This window comes from Vombatus ursinus, unplaced genomic scaffold (genome assembly GCF_900497805.2).
Source record: "Vombatus ursinus unplaced genomic scaffold, bare-nosed wombat genome assembly UNPS02014909.1, whole genome shotgun sequence".
NCBI lineage: Eukaryota > Metazoa > Chordata > Mammalia > Diprotodontia > Vombatidae > Vombatus > Vombatus ursinus.
In genome coordinates, this window is record NW_020954687.1 from 5,158,010 (window position 1) to 5,171,254 (window position 13,245).

The 13,245-nt window shown below is 36.1% G+C and overlaps 1 protein-coding gene across 6 annotated transcripts in view; it reads right to left on the minus strand.

Annotated features, from left to right (window-relative positions):
- The window catches only part of PTPRC (protein tyrosine phosphatase, receptor type C), a 136,297-nt gene that overhangs the window by 52,948 nt on the left and 70,104 nt on the right, over positions 1-13,245 (minus strand). Inside the window, exons 4-9 of one of the 6 annotated variants that reach the window (XM_027843398.1) lie at positions 11,969-12,169; positions 10,231-10,371; positions 8,780-8,911; positions 7,930-8,004; positions 5,505-5,531; positions 510-704 (exon numbers count right to left, since the gene is read on the minus strand). In XM_027843398.1, coding sequence (XP_027699199.1) covers positions 510-704; positions 5,505-5,531; positions 7,930-8,004; positions 8,780-8,911; positions 10,231-10,371; positions 11,969-12,169 — 771 coding nt within the window. Of the gene's footprint in view, positions 1-509; positions 705-5,504; positions 5,532-7,929; positions 8,005-8,779; positions 8,912-10,230; positions 10,372-11,968; positions 12,173-13,245 lie in introns of all 6 variants that reach the window. The other 5 variants (XM_027843397.1, XM_027843400.1, XM_027843399.1 and 2 more) reach the window with 5 other exon arrangements.

The following is a 13,245-nucleotide window of genomic DNA, read 5'->3' on the forward strand; positions in this document are numbered from 1 at the left end:
AACAAGGTTTGGGCTACAAGCCTAGAGACAGATCGTCTAACTATAGTCTGAAGAAGAGACTGGCTAAATTCAGAGAAACTCATCACTAGGAAAGACATAGGATGAGATATTAAAATTTTATTTGTTTGTTTAAGCTATACCCCCAATGAAAGCTTTGTACTATTAGAGAGCAGTTAAATTTGCATCTGTGGAAGGAGTACCCTGACTGAATGTAATTCATGGATTCTTGAAGTACAATGCAGAAGGTTCTTATGCAAACAATTTTGTGGAATTTACAAACTTGTGAATGAGTACAATCATTACAGTGACATACCCCTCTAAAAGTGGGAGTTAGGTGGAACTGTCGTGGTCACTGGGCAGCTTCTTCATAAATGTGTTGGGTGAAGGGGAGTTGGGGCAGAAATTTAGGATGGAATTCAGCTGGGTGATGGGGAAAAAAGGTGGATAACAGCAAATATGCTTAGAAGAAGTAAACATGGTAATTATGTACAATTAAAATGGATATTTACCTGGTGGCACATTTAATGTGAAAGGAGATGAACATGGTATAATAGTTATATCAATGAAAGAGCATTCAGTCAGGTTTTTATAACAGTTATTAGGAGTTTCAAATTCACATTTGGTCTCATTTTTAGTAATATTCAGTTCTGCAATATAGCTTCCTTGGAAATATACATAATCCACTGCAATATTTTTGTATGACTCTGAAAGGAAAAAAAGAATTTAAGTTTAATTTCAGATTCACACATTTAAATGATCATATCCTTAATTTATTACTAGTTTATTTTGTATTGATTTCTTCTTTTCCTCCTGAGGAGACCCTTAGGATAACATTATCATCCCGAATATTCCTTATGAATTTACAAACACATAGTCCCAACCTGGTAGGGGTGGCAGGAACCGATTGACAACTAAAGAAGGTAGCTAATGGCTTTTTTATTTGAATAATCCTACCCAAGTATATAATAGAAGGACTAGAATTTAAGAATAACATAGAGGAACAAGATGTATCAATTGACACATTGTAATTTTTTTTAGGCATAAAGAAATTAGACCCTTTGACTGAGAAATACCACTACTAGGTCTGTATTCCAAAGAAATTTTTAAGAAGTTTGGAGGAAGGACCTATTTGCATAAAAATATTTATAGCAGTTCTTTTTGTGGTGACAAAGAATTGGAAATTAAGTGATATCCATCAATTAGGGAATGGTTGAACAAGTTGTGGTATATGAATATAATGGAATACTATTGTGCTATAAGAAATGATGAGCAAGATAATTTCAGAAAAACCTGGAAAGGCTTACATAAATTGATGAAAATTGAAGTGAGCAGAATCAGGAGGACATTGTACATAGTAAAAGCAATATTGCATGATGATCAACTGTCAGTAAGTTAGCTATTCTTAGCAATACAATTATTCAAGACAATTTCAAAAATACTATCTATCTTCAGAGAAAGAACTGATGGAGTCTGATTGTAGATTGAAGCTTAGTATTTTTCATTTTAGTTTTTGTGGTGGAGTTTTTCTGTTTTCTTTTACAACATGACATATATAAATATGTTTTACATAATTACACATGTATAACCTACATCAAATTGCTTACTGTTTCAGAGAAAAGAGAGGGGAGGAAGGAAAAGAGAGAATTTGGAACTCAAAATTAAAACAGAACAAGTGTTCAAACTTATTTCTACATGTAATGGAGAAAATAATAAAAATTATTTTAAAAAAGAAATTAGAGATGGTAGGATGAAAATATTAATTTTAAATTTTTTTAAATATTTCTATTGACTGACTTGTCCTTCTAGTTCTTCTAGTGTTAAGGTGAATAAATTATGGAATACTTTGAGTGCTTACTCATCCACTAGAAAAGTAAAGACATTGCCCTGGATTGGGATGTAAGTAGAATATCTGGAGTTTTGGTCACTCTGCCTGAATATGGAATCTGTGCTAGCAATGTATGTAGATCAGGAGAAACAAGAACTCAAAGGAAGCACTTTAAGTACAGCCTATCAAGATTGGGGGCATGCAACAAAAAGGTCTTCTTCTTGGTTGAAACATAGTGAAAGGGATTGAATCTCCGGCCAGGCACTTTACTAGCAATCATAACTTTGCCAAGAGAGGACACATCCCTGGCTAGACCAGAAAGGTACTTGTTAGGTTCACCTTGACTTGTGTTAAGGGGATCCAACAAGAGTAGATCTTTTGATGGGAACCGGTAGAGTGGATGCTATGAAAGGATAGATGATATCTCAGAAGGATCCTTCAACTGCAAATATTATAGAGCTACAACTAAGATTATCAGAGATGAGACCAGCACCCTAGCATGTAAACAACCCCATTACTGGAACTGCAAGGGGTACTGAGGATTGTTTAATGTATGATATTGTGAAATAGAACCTCTAGGTCCCAATTAATGGGCATAATGAATTTCCTGAAGTGGTCACATGTATTTGAGTATGCACTATTCCAAGGTATAATTATGTAAAATGTGGTCATTAATTCCATCCCAATTGAAATATGCAGTGTGCATTTGAATACTGCAACCACTTCAGGATGATTAGTTAGTATCACTGACTGGGACCTGGACAATAATATGTGTGTGTTACAGAATGGACAATATTATCACAGAATCTTTCCATAGAAACACTTCACATATTATGGCCAGTGAACTTTCAAGTGTGATATTGGTGCCAGTGTATTCCCCTGCTCAACTAATAATATCACCATCATAATGATGATGATGATAAATAATTAATATAGCATGTATACAGCACTTTACATGATTCTCCTATTTTCTGGGTGTGAGTCTTGAGGCAACAGGAGTGTGTCAACTCACAAACATAATACAGTAAATAAGCCTTAATAAATGAGTTCAAATGGTTTGAAATTCATCTAGCTTAGAAAATATAGGACTGTATACACACACATGAAAAAATTGAAAAATGAAAGTTCCTATAAAGATGAATCTGTTCATAATTTTGTTCAGCCAGGTTTACTGCAATGACAATAATAATAGTGAACATTTGTATAATACTTTGCAGTTGATATAGCATTTTCCTCACAACAATAAGGAAGATAGTGAGTATATTATTATGTTAATATTATATGTAAGGAAAGAAAATCATGTGATGAAGTTTAAACTCAACTCACATCTTCCTATTTCAAATCCAATATTATTTTTGCCATCCCAAGTGGCCTTATGGTTCCTCAAAGACAGCATTCATGGATATGGTTCTGAAATTACCTAGTAGATTGCATGTCCCTGAAGGCTAGATACTTCTCACTAATAAAATCTGTTTCTCTCTCCCTGTACCCCTTTCTCTCCCTCTCCCTTGTTATTATTCCTTTAGGGCAAAGACTGTTTCATTTTTCATTTTTGTTTTTTTGTATCCTCAGTATATAGCACAGTGCTTTGCATACAGGTGGTACTCAATAAATGCTTATTGTTTGCTTGCTTGTTTGGGTCCAAACACTCTCCATGTAACCATCTCCTAGATTTCTTCTTTTATTAAAATTTAGACTCCAGTGAAGAGACTAGTCAATAGTGCTAACTGCTGACATTAGCTTCCTGACAATATTCCAGGCATAGATTAGGGAAGCAGCGAGGTATGCAATTTCTTAACTATTTCAATATTCTCTGAAATATATAGTTTTCCAGGCTGTGTGGCCAAACAAGATCAATAATATGTAAAAATAACAAGAACTTACATTTATATCCTAGAATCACAGAATTTTAGAGTAGGAAGAGAGCTCAGCAGCCAGTCAGTTCAAACCATACTTAAGGAGAATCCTCCACTATTACACTACAAGTAGTCATTCAGGTGTTGCTTGAAGACCTCAAGGGACAGGAAACTGAAGACCCTAAAATGTCCATGCTACCTTTAGACATTCCTAATTTTAGAAATGTCTTCTTTGCATCAACCCCAGTTTGGTTTTTTACAGCTTCCACCCATTTGTCCTAGTTCCACACTCTGGGGTCAAACATAACAAATCTATTCTCTCATTGATGTGAGTCTCTTAAGGAATTGAAAATAGCTATCATGACCCTCATGAGTCTTCTCTTTTCCTTGAATATTCTGAGTTTTTTCATCATATCCTCAAACAGCATGAATTCAAAGTTTCTGGTTACTCTCATTGAGATGTTATCCATGAATGATTCTGCTAAAATGTGGAGCTGAGAACTGAAAATGGTATTTCAGATATGTTTTGGCTTAGATAGAGTACAGGGAGACTATCATATCCTTATACCTTCATATTATGTCTCTTTGTATTAATTATTATCAAAACTTTGCCCCTTTCAAGTTTCAAATATATTATTCATTTGATCTTCACAAAAAACTCTTCAAGTGTGTAACATAGGTTGTATTATATTCATTTTAAAGAGTAGTCTACAGAGGTTAAGTGAGTTAATGTAAAGATGATGGCTAAGCATGGGAAGACAATCATGAACTGATGCAGAGTAAAGTAAGCAGAACCAAGAGAACAATATACAAAATGACTGTGTGTGTGTGTGTATGTGTGTGTGTGTGTGTGTGTGTGTGTGGGGGGAAGGAAGGGAGGGAGGAAGGAAGGAAGGAAGGAAGGAAGGAAGGAAGGAAGGAAGGGAAGGAAGGAAGGAAGGAAGGAAGGAAGGGAGAGGAAAGAAGAAGTGAAGGTGGGAGGGTGAAAGGCAGGGTGGAAGGAAAGAAGGATGAAAGAAAGGAAAGGTAGAAGAGTAGAATGAAAGAACAAAGGAAGGAAAGAAGGAATGATCTGTGATTATAAAGTCCAAGTTTGACCCCAAGTCTGAGGGTAGGGCATGTTTCTTATTTTGTCAGACACAACTGATGTATTGGTTAGTTTTGTTGACCTATTATTTTTTTCTCTTTATTTTTTTCTTTGTTACAAGTGACAGTTTACTGGGAAGAGGAAGAGGATAGATACATAACACATGTAATGTGACATAAAAACAAAATAAATAAATAAAAATAAGACTAAACTGGAGGAAATTTTAAAGATAAAAGCTAAGGCTAGAGAAACTGTGACTTGTCCAAAGTCATAAGCAGGTTAATTATAGAGCCACAGATAGATATCCTTTTTTTCAATAGAAAAGAGGGGAAATTTTCATTTAATTATTTATTTCAATGAAGCTGAATTAGGCAGAAAATAATAACAACATATTTTAATAAGTAATTGCTGGTGAGGAAATGGTGGTGGGAAATAGCTTTTTCTTGTGTGGAGAGGGTTGAGGAACCTGTTATTTTGTTGTTGTTGTTGTTGTTGTTTTTTAATGATAAATGAGGCCAAAACACATGTGCAAGAAGAAGAGGAGTTAGTAGAAAGGGAGAGATTATAAGACCAGAGAGTGATGTAATAATAGACTGAAAAAGCCTGGGAATAATTTGTCTAGGGCAGGGTTGAAGGCAGAGGTAGAGCATTTGTCTTAGAAAAGAGAGATACCTCTTCCTCTGAAACAAGAATGAAGATTAGTCAAGATGCATGTCAAAGACAAGATTAAACTTACCACATTTCTCAGATATTGAACTGTTTGCTAGAAGAGAAAAAAAAGAAAACAAATTATCATACTGATTTCTCTATGGCTACAATGGAATTGCTATCTCCTGTCCTCAAGTCTAGTGTCCTTCCCTCTCCCCCTCATTTAATAAAATTATAATAAATTATGACTAATGAGCATAGATTCATAGACTCTTAGAGCTAGAAGGGACCTTATGAAACATAAGATTTGGAAGCAGAGAACCTGAGTTCAGATCTCAGATCTGCCACTTAGCACCTGTATGACTTTCTACAAATTACCTAAGTCCTCTGGGTTTCAGGTTACTCTATCTGTATAAGGACAGGATTTACAGCAATGATCTCCAATTTCCTTTCAGTTCTTAAAGGTTATAGTTCTATGATCTAATTCAATCACCTCACCTGCACATGAGGACATGAGGTTTAGAGAGGTAAAGTGGTAAAGGAAGGTAAATGTTAGAACCAGAACTAAAATCTAGGTCTCCTGTTCTCAAGTCCAATGGTCTTTCCATCATTAACATCAAAATGTTACTACTGTCAATGATTTGATTTTCCAAAACTTTTATTTATTTTCTTCAGTAAGTATGAGTGATCGATTAGCAGAAGTAGCAACTTGGAGTATATATTTCATGCTTTCCCCCCTCAAAATTAAAGTGACGTAAAGCCCCTTTGTGATCTAAACAGATGTCAAAGCTCCAAGCAATGCAAGGAACATGTAAGCAGTATTGATACCTATATAGTGTAAGGGTTGGAGTTAGCCTAGACAATTATGCCAACCTAAATGAAGTAAATGATAAGACGTGATGTTCTGATATCTTAACCAGATGAAAGAGCATCTCTATAAATCAGCCAAATCAGTAACCTTATACTAAGTGAATGGATTGGAAAGACACTGGCAGGAAGTCTGCTCTGATTGGGTGATTAACTTGTTCATACTCTGGGGGACTTGTATTAAATAGTGGTCTAATTCAGATCCTAAGAGGTTTATAGCAAGTAGTGACCTAGTAGACCTTCTTGGTCTAGGCTTCCTCACTTGCCACCTTAGGAAGAGGATTTGGACTTTTCCCTAGTCATGTTCTCAAGACAGTAGCAGCTGGTGGCTGTATCTACATTGGGAGCCAAAAACAAAATAGAAATAATAAGATAAAGACGATTCATTGAATTGCAATATGCCACACATAAAAAGCCGCACTATGCTTAAGAGGAACTTCGTGAGTAAACTGCAAAAGGATGGAAAAAATTTCTATCAACTAGAAGCTGTTATATACATATTTGCCACATGAACTTTCTAAGCTTGATCCCCCTTTTCTCTGGTCTCTGTATGCACACCAGTGCATGTTAGGTAGAGCATGTTATAGACCTTTGGGGAAATTTTTTGTACCAACTGTTCTTACTGTAATATCTTAGTATAATATCTTTTTCTAAAAATCAGTTAAGTCTGGCTGACTAATTGATATCAACTGATAGTCATGGGGAGAAAGCACACTGGCAGAGTCTCATGAGCTATATATACAATTATAGGTACTCCCAATCCCTCAAGGATACCCTGGAGCCCTGAGGGGATGTATAGTCAGCCTCTGCACACCCAGCTTGTCCATGAAGATGAGAGTTAAGATAAGGACCTCAGAGTCTATATATGTTTCACTGGAAAGAAAGGATAAGTAACTTATGGGTCCTGGTGCTGATTCTAACTTGCCTTTTGCACCTTCTTCATGAAGCACAGAATCAATATAAGTTATTAATTAAAAAAAACTAAAAAATAACATTACTTCAGAAGTTTTGGCAGAAGAGACTACTGCAAGGTAGGGAAGATCTTGAAATCTCTGACATTCCTGTCAGTATTCCTTGCTGAAGTTCAGGAACTTGGGATTCAAAAGGGATAGGGAAGCTACCATCCTAGTGAGATACTCTGACTACCATGAATTTTATGATCAGTCTCTGGATGTTCCATCTGCTTCTAGATTTCCATGCTTTGCAGTATCTGCATAGGTGTCAGCTATATGTTTATAGATATTTGATCATAAGACTATTCTAGTTTATAGAATGATCTTTTTCCTTGCTAGCATCTGGACCCACTATAGAAAAAACAACAACTATAACTACAACAGCAAAAATAACTTTGGGCTAATTTGGTCATTCTACTAGACTGATTGTAAGGTTTGCATAAGCCACATTTTAATCATAAAAATGTAAATTGTACCAAAAGCACACGTAGAAAGTAACTATCCTGGACAATTTGACTGTAGAACCCTAAAGATCCGGATTCTTTTTGCTATTGTTGTTCCCCAGTAGCCAAAGATAATATTTTAAATTATGTTCAGAAAAAAAAGAAAGTTGAGTAAATTTAGGGCTCTCCTATGAGCAGATTTCCATGCAGAGGGTGTTATGATTGCAATGATCAGTTATCAGTTTGTCACCTATTATTGTTGAAGCATTCGTGCTAAAGTCAATGCTTGAAGAATTGCTTATGGTGGCTGCAGTATCAGAAACATCTGCAAGGAAAGCAACAGAAAAAAAATGATAATTAACCAATGAGCTTGATATTTGGAAATGGAAAGGGGAAAATTTCTTCCTATGTTCTACAAAAAGAATTGTTTTATAAATATGAAACATTGTCCATTAAGATATGTTTCATATCAAATGTAGTTGACTTACTCTTGAAATTAAAACAAACTTAGAGCTTCTGACAAATTCAATCACTCCTTGTTTATTTTCTTTAAATACAATATATATCACCAATATAATTGATCTGTCTAAGAAGTAGGATTAGTCTAAGGATTCCCCTAAAAGACATAAAAGCTAAGTGACTTGTCCAGGGTTACACAGCTATATTCATTGCCGAAGGGAGGATTTGAATTGAGGGTTTCCTGATTCCAAGACCAATACTTAACTATGTCATGCTACCTCTACAAAGTTGGCTTTATCCAAGTAAAAATAAAAATTGCTTATAGCATAATTCTTAGTTAAAATGCATGTTTTTGTTAGCATTCAGAAAATAATATCCTTAGCCTCCATGCCACAATCAATAATTTGTTGCATTAAAATCAAATTTTCACAATGAACATTCAAAACCAAGAATAATGCTCAGTAACAATTGGGAGGACAGTTTCTTTTAGTGCTAATATGTTTTCAGCCTTCTGAAATTTGTATCTTTCAATGTGACAGGCTTTATTCCTTGTGAACAAAAAGAGCTATTTCTAGGTTTACCATCATAAGTCTTACCCATCCTGCTATCTGGAGGTTTAATTGTGAGAAGAAAAACCAAACCTGTAACATTGTCAGTGATGGTGATGGCAGTAGTGAGTGAAGAAAGGACAGCAGAGCTGTTGCGTGCTGGATTGAAATCTGTTACTGGTGTAGAGTTTGAGTCTGAAGGTAAGGATGTGGATGTAAGCATTTCTGGTAAAGAAGTAGAGTAAAGAAGGAATTGGTAACTATTATTTCTCTCTGTCGCACAAAAGCAAAAATTTGAAATTCAAAGCCAACATTATAACTGTATCTGTAAAGAACCTGAGTGGCAAAATGACTTTGTTTCCATGTATGCTCTCATTTCCAGACCTTAGAGTATATGTAAAACACTGACTCCAAGCTATACCTGCTCCAGACACTGAGAATAAATGGAAGAAACAGAACCATCACCAATACTTAGAGTAAGTACTACAAAACACAATCCAGGGTTTGCCACATAATAGGCCCCCAAAATTAACTTTTAAAGCCAAATTCAGTTGTAGGAGAGTAGGAAGAGAGATCATAAACTCTGGGTCACAAAGTACTGTGTGTGGAGCAAGATTCTGAGAAACCTGAAGATCACTACTGGGGAGGTTGCTACACGGAGAGTGTCTTGGATAGGGAAGGAAAGAAGCTCCTCTGGAGTGTGGCTTCGCATCTGATAACTTCCCATTTACATGAATTATTCTTACTAATTGGTTGATGAGGTTATTTATTTCAACCTGCTGTCTGTGCTTTTTAAATTTTTATGCCCTGGAGAAAGCTCCATGACCTTGCCCTAGTTATGACTCAGGAAATCTTAGGCTGATAGAATCATAGCTATGGAACTAGGAAGGCCCTTGGAAGTCACATAGTCCAATACTAGTCAATAGTCCATTTTTTTCAGATAAGAAACATGAGTTCTAGGGATGTTGAATGACTTGCCCAAGGTCAAACATCAGAGACAGATTTTGAATCCAAGTCCTCCAACTTCAGAGTCAATTATTTTTTTTCTCTGTGCCAGATGTATCGCAACAGAGATAATGCCCTCAAATTTCATTAAACAATCAGCAGATATTTATTGAGCATTTATATTGTGCTTAGTTAGAGTAAGGGTGAGATCATATAGGGAAAGGGATGAGAATATGGGTGCTGGACTAATGGACTAAGAATACATTGATCTTCCTTCATTAAGAGCAATGAGAGATCCTTTCATCAACAATGCTATCTCAAACTATGAAGAAAGACATAGCATACATCACAAAGCTGTTACCCTTCCCAACAGCTACAAAGCTTATTTCATCATTTTTATTTCATCATGTTTATTCATCATTGTTGGGTTCTCAAAAACCTCAATTTTGAGAATTGTAGATATAGTAGTTTAACCTTTCTTTTTTGCCACAATCCTAAAAGTAAGACAAAAACTAAAAAAGTAATAAAATTTCTAAACATCCTAGTAAATTCTGAGCATTGCAGGTGTAGTTTGCCACATGGAAAAGAACTGGGCAAACCTGTTGACTTATTCGCTGTATCAGTGATGGGTGTGGGAAAGACAGCAGGGCCGCTGGTGAGTGTTGGATTGACAGATCCATTCGTGGGAGCAAAAGAGGTTGCGTGGGTTGTAAGGTGAGTGCTCTTGATTGGTGACACGCCTGAGGTAAGAAAATGAGATTGTTATATTCATTTCTCCCTCACATTGGGTCAGCTACTCAAGTGCTAAGAAATTATAAAGTGGAATTCTCCAAGGGTCCTCCATGATGTGAAAGTATCCTCATCTACAGATCTAAGAACATAGGTAGCCGAGTTCAGGTAGGTTTGAAAAAAAACTCCATACCCTCTGCTTTTCTCTTTTTACATCCCCGCTGAAGTGTTCTTTGTTATTGATGCCTCTAACTTTAGGGCCCTGAAAAAATGAGCCCATTTTTGACTTTCTGATCCTATCCCTGGGAGAGACACATCAGGAAAGGAGAATGAAAAAAGAGGGAGTCACCTGTTCTTGGCTCAGGTAGGGTACTTCATCTTCCCTGAGTATGTAATGCTGTCCCCTACATCTGACTCAGCAAACTCACAGTATAAGAGAGTCAAAAACTTCCCTCTAATGGGGTCTTTCCCTAACCTTTTGTCGATCTGACTCCCTTAAGGTCAATGTGGAACATCCTCTCCAGTGCTAAGCTTGCATAGGAATTCCCTTGGCTCCTGGTAGAAGGAACTACTTCATGGAAAGACACTTTCAGCACAATTTGCTCTCCTGAGAAAGACCCCAGATATGTTGCTTTTGGCAATAAAATGAGCCTGACCACTGGGGATGGTAAGAAAGGTAAATATACTTTATTTATATTATGTTCATGGATATATTTTGTGGTTTGGTTAAAATATGTATTATTTTATATCCATTCCCAGGGCCCAGCTTGCTCTATGAATCCACAAGAAATAGGTGTCTTTCATGATTTGAGCCAGAAATTGAAAACAAAGAAAGGTAGTCATTAACTGGAGGTTATGTCTGTCAGCTTAATTTGGCCAATAAGTGGGAGGCTAAGGTAGAGCCAGGAGATAGTATGTTCAGAACACAGTCATAGGATTTAGGGTTAGAAGGTCATTGAGAGCAATCTATTCATTTTAGGGATTCAGAAAATGAAGCACATATTCCACAGAAAAACCTTGGTCCTCTTCAGTATTATCCAAGTCATCCATGATGGTATGGATATGAGATCCCATCGGCAAATTACCCACCATAGCTCAATTTGTCCACTTCAGTGAAGAGATTCTGCCTTTCTTTTGACCAGTCCTGGACTGATATATTCTGCCCTACATTCAGATCCCTCACCATAGACCTCCAGTTTACCTGAGTATCTCACCACACTGTAATTAATCCAGATCCCCTTCTAGAAAATCTGTCTATTTGAGGTGTGGAAATGTGAAATTTTAAACAACCAGAAGACAGCTTGAGGATATTGGGTACAAGGGAGTACAAAAGGCTACCTGTAAGTAAAAGTAAAGGTAGAGAAAAGGGAAATGGGAAAGAACTGAACACATCTTTCCCTCCTTCATAACTTTGACAAGGTCTGCCAAAATCAGCTTTATCTCTTCCTGATTCATCTTCAGGTATGTGTTTACATATGATCCTCTGATCAGAAACTACCAGAATTTACCCAAAGAAAATTGTCTTTCAAGGTTCAGATTTAAATATGTAATAGGTTAAGTATTGCCTTATTATAATTTTTAATAAATTAAATTCTCTCAAAAGCCAACCTGTCACATCAGTAGCAAAACTGGCATTATTGCCAGATTCCGAGGATACACCAGTTGAAGTAATATATAAGTTAGGAGGAGGAATGGTCACTGTGGCACCATATTTTCTTTCAGAGATGCTTGCGGGTGAGAGTGAAGTAGAGAGAGTGGTTGGTGGGTCAGTTGAAAGTGGAGCATGGCCCTTTTCAGTCTTAGTTGGTCCTGCTATGTGATGGAGGGTAGAAGAAAGCAAAAAAATTACATATGGTAGACACCTTAACATGGGAACTCAGCAAAATTAAACCCCAACCTTTGATTATTTTGTTCTCTAACAGGCTGAGTGATGGATTATTAGCGAAATGAAAAACATGCTTTTCCACCATGCGTATCTACAGATATCATCATCTATTCAAAATGAATAGATAACAAAAGATCTGGCAAAAATTAGTATTTGGTTTAAAAAAAAAAGAGTTGCAAAGACAAGAAAACAGCTTCCAGTGGTAAAAAGAGGAATGGTAGGTGAAGTTAACAAAGGGCTAGAGAGAGGATTAGACTTCCAAGGCAGGAAGGCTTGGAAAAAAAGAATGGAGAGAGAGTTTAGCAACTTACACAAAGAAATTGCCAAGCACAGGTAGAATTCAACCAAATACTGATTTTGAAAAGAGTATTTGAATTCAAACAACCAATACATTTTTAAAAATGCTCAAATGGGTGACACAAATGGTTATGCAGCCTTGTCTTTTTTCTTTGACAGTTGACCCAAAGGATGTCTTTTGGGGAAAACATTGTAATTAGTCTCCGTAACATAAACCATAAAACATTAGGGGCATCCCTTTACTTCTCTTAGAAAACAATTGTGAACCTCTCACTCACAAATTTGTTTCAACTAATTAGAATTATCTTCTTTTTTCTTTCTGTAAAATCTCTCAATATGAGTTTCATAATTTACTACTTATGAAAAGTGATACATCTTTGCATTTGTAATAATAATCTCTAACTTATAATGGAATGAGAAGCCTTCAAAAAAGAAACTTTATTTAAGAGGTCAAAATCATGTGGGAAAAGAATAAGACCCAGATCATTCCTATTGCTCTGCTAGCTATAGGAGTTATACCAAACCATGGTTTCAGTAAGCTTCATTAGGGATGAGCTTAAATCTTAATAATTGTATTCAGTTATAAGGCAGTTATTCCTTCCATCTGTACAATAACCCATTGAACAATGAATATTGGGGAATAACAGCAGTACAGAGACTTTGGGACTTTATATCTTGACTCTTCCAAAAATATGAGAGCAAT